Genomic DNA, 3,934 nt, shown 5'->3' with positions numbered 1-3,934 from the left:
AAATGTCATGTGCATTGTCTCCGGACTTTACATAACATTTTTCAGGTAATCAAAACAACTTGCAGTCTAGATAGTTAGTAATGTTAATCACTCACTACTGATCACCATAATGGAAAACAAATCTCATCTTTATTTCCTCAGCACTCTACCCATCTTGAGGGCCTCCCAGACCTAGGGAAGTACCTTGAGGGTGGAACGTATAAATGTCCATGTTGCAGTTACACCACCAATGTCTTGTATAAGATGAGATTTCACCTGGATAACCACATGCAGCTTGCTGTGCGATTCAAAGGTAGGGTTTGCTGTGATGGATAATATTTGTATGCTTGATGTTGAGCATCAGTCCCAGATGCATATGAAGGATAATTATTGACACATTGTTGATTTATTTTGTTTAATTATTTGTTTAATAAGACTTAGGCAGTCGATGCCCTTACATATAGGTCTAGGTGGTACATCCATTACATTCTATGATTATTAGATTTCCTGAAGACATTCATGTTTTAGAGGGGTTTTCATCTGTAAATGTAGCCGGGCTTGCTGGACGTCTGCCCATTTTCACTGCATTCAGTGCAATGCCACAATCATATGAAAGGACCAGTTTCTACTGCATATTAACAGTCACCAATCACCACCCCGTGCACCAGCCGCCACCATCACACAGTCTCCAGGTCCTGCAGCAGCCGCCACCATCACACAGTCTCCAGGTCCTGCAGCAGCCGCCACCATCACACAGTCTCCAGCCTCCGCACCAGCCGCCACCATCACACAGTCTCCAGGTCCTGCAGCAGCCGCCACCATCACACAGTCTCCAGCCTCCACAGTTCCACCGCCTCCACCTCCTCTCATTCGCAAGAACAGAGAAACAGTAATGTGTCCACACTGTAGTCAAGTTGTCCACAGGAGAAATTTGCGAGTACATCTCCTGAGAAAAAAAAGAAGGTGGAGGAAATTTAAACCTACCCTGCCTACTGATGACACCATCATCCTGGAAAAGGACAGGAAGGAGGCAGTCCAGTTTTTTGTTTATGAGTTAATGCTTTCATTTCATTGTTTGTTACTATCACGTTATTAAAGTTTTTTGTTTATGAGTTAATGCTTTAATTTCATTGTTTGTTATTATCACGTTATTAAAGTTTTTTGTAAAAAGTATTAGCTTGTGTCCGACCTCTTTCTAATAGGGTCGGCATCGTTTACGGTCGGAACTACGACGGTATCTGATCGTCTTCGAACCTCCAACTTTCGTTCTTGATTAATGAAAACATTCTTGGCAAATGCTTTCGCTTTCGTCCGTCTTGCGCCGGTCCAAGAATTTCACCTCTAGCGGCGCAATACGAATGCCCCAGGCCGTCCCTCTTAATCATGGCCCTGGTTCCGAAAACCCACAAAATAGAACCGGAGTCCTAATCCAGTATTCCTAGCTGCGGCCCCGTCGGACACCCAGCATAGTGCATCCAGGGAGCACCAGGAGGCAGGGGTACGACAGACGGAGGCACACCTCGCGGTGGACTGCCAGCCCACTCCTGAAATCCAACTACGAGCTTTTTAACTACAGCAACTTTAATATACAGCACGCCTATGCCCTGGGATTCTAAACATTATTCTAGACGCTAGACATTTTATTAAATAACATTTTAATAGCCTACCTCAACACCAGAGAATTACAATTTAATATATCTGTATTATTTTCTATCTTGATATTAGAAGATTTTACTGAATGTCTGATATTTATGACAGCACACTTTCTGTAGATTAGCCTATAGCTTAGGCCTACTAATTTTATTACAACTCTACCTCTTTAATTCAGCTGTCTGGATGAAGCCTGGAAATATGTGACCCTGCAAGGCGAAACCAGTCGCTTCGGTAAAATGGACTAAATTAAGTTATTGTGCTCACACGTCACGGCCAAACGTTAGCGATTGGTTATGGCAGATCCAGAGTGGCTCTGGGCGGATCCAATAGTTTTAAAGATGCCTTGCCACACGTATTTCATTACTTTGTGGTAATGTCTGAAGTTCTACCATGGACTCTGTAACATTTTTTGTGGAAAACATGCCTTGGTTACCTTCTTTCAAGCCATTCTAGTGTGGTATTGAAAGCCTGTATGAAGCTCGATTCGCGCCAGTTCTCATTAATATTCAACGAGCTAAGCTGCTTGACTCTGATTGGCTAACAGCTAGTAGGTTTCGTCCATAACATGACAGCCATTATCAACTGGCCATGATGTGTGATCTCCTTTGTATCTCAAGAACCATTTATGGTTGATGCCTTTTATGTTCTTTTCAGCGTTTTCCTTTACAACCTCCTCCAAGGGTGTCATTACCCTGGTTGCCATCCTCCTTTTCTTCCCTTAAATAGTCGCTAAAAGTGGGCAAGTCATCTCCTCTCACTCGAGGGGTGTATCCCTCTTCTCCTTCCCTAGGGCAGCAGAACCAAAGATAGTGCTCCTCAAAGCGCCTGTCTCATTCCCTTTGACACCTGTTCTGGTCCTTTTCTTCCCAGTCCAGGCGGAGGTCGCTAACTGTATATAGCACTGTATATAGCACTGCGTCTCTCACATCCCCCAATCTTCAAGGACAGCGGGGAGCTCGCCTCTTCCTCCTTCAAATCCCTCTCCCTTGTCGTTTACAGCCATTACTCCCCACCCGCTATTTCCGTCTTCAGTGACCTTTATTGTCCACGTTTCTTTTATTTCTGGTTCGTCTAACGTCTCGCCCTCCTCACTGGTCGTGGCTTGGGGCTGTGGCTCCTCCTGTACCTCTCCCTGTAGAGTGTGGGGATTCCAGTCGGCTATCAAGTCGATTGCTGTAAAGTCTATGTCGCTTCGGTTCCGGCACCTGTGTCTACCAGTCCCTCCAGGAATTCGCAATGTTGCGATCGCAACAATTAACGCAAATTCAGCAAATCCTCGTGAATTCTGGGCGACCTCGCAATTTTGTCCAAACACTGCAACGTTTCGCAAATTTGACCAATCATCATGGTTTTCCCGTGAAATTTCACCTACCACATCAGTCCCTCACGCAGAATATTGACTCAGATGCCACACTCACTTCTGCAGACACCAGAGACTGCCCTATAACTTGTTCACTCCTCTGTAGTTTTGATGACAATAAATAGAAGGCTAACGTTAATGATCTGCTTAACTTGCATCTGTCATCTCAACCTAGTGTTGCTAACCTGCCTAAGATATGAAATTAAGTTAATTAAGGCCTACTTGGTTTACTGACATTTGAGTAGGCTACAATATGCAACCCATTGGCAAACGTTTACACCTGGAGATGTCCTTTTAGCTCGTGTCATGTTTGCTAGCTTGTGGGCTCAGTTTGTGTAGTGCAGTGCTACCAAAATCATAGAAATTAATAACATTGTAAGACATTTACCTCTTCTATGATCCAAGAATGATTTCATACAAGTTATTTTTTAACATTTATTTTAACTAATGACATAGAAAACATCCCGAATTCTATCCACATATCGTAATGCACTATGCAAAAAGTTATTTCCAGTCGTAGCCGAACACAGTGAGATGGAAGCGTTCCAATCCACTTAGATATGTTATTACGCTACTCTCACGTCCTTAAAGTGGCAGGCAGTCAATTAGACATACACACCACCAATGTAATAACATTAAAGAAAAGTGTAGTCTAATAGTTTAAATCAATATGAAATTACTAGATTCTTAGTTGGCTATTAGTAATTATGCAAGTCACAGAATATGAATTATTAAAAAGATATGAACTTAATATGAATTACAACATATATGAATGTATTGAAACATATGACATTATGCCATCTCATAGGGGGCTGTCTTTTTTGGATAGTTCTACGAAAGGTTATACTGCTTTGTGAATTACCCTAGTCAAAGTATTTACACAAATAATGTAGGCCTACTTTGATTTTCTGTAACCCTTACTATGTACCTTTACTTATCCTT

General features: G+C 42.5%; 1 protein-coding gene across 2 annotated transcripts; it reads left to right on the top strand.

The window, feature by feature from the left end:
* The first annotated feature begins 207 nt into the window (after positions 1-207).
* LOC121693967 (extensin-like) lies at positions 208-1,020 on the top strand. Of its 2 annotated transcripts, none has more exons than XM_042073859.1 (2): positions 208-292; positions 622-1,020. In XM_042073859.1, exons 1-2 carry the CDS (start codon positions 244-246, stop codon positions 870-872), a joined length of 300 nt encoding a protein of 99 aa, XP_041929793.1. In that variant the 5' UTR covers positions 208-243; the 3' UTR covers positions 873-1,020. The 2 variants fall into 2 exon arrangements, 1 of the variants encoding a protein (XP_041929793.1); XR_006025624.1 differs by having other exon boundaries at positions 258-292; positions 510-1,020.
* The last annotated feature ends 2,914 nt before the right edge of the window (positions 1,021-3,934 follow it).

This window comes from Alosa sapidissima, chromosome 20 (genome assembly GCF_018492685.1).
Source record: "Alosa sapidissima isolate fAloSap1 chromosome 20, fAloSap1.pri, whole genome shotgun sequence".
NCBI lineage: Eukaryota > Metazoa > Chordata > Actinopteri > Clupeiformes > Clupeidae > Alosa > Alosa sapidissima.
This window is presented reverse-complemented; position numbering and strand designations above follow the sequence as displayed.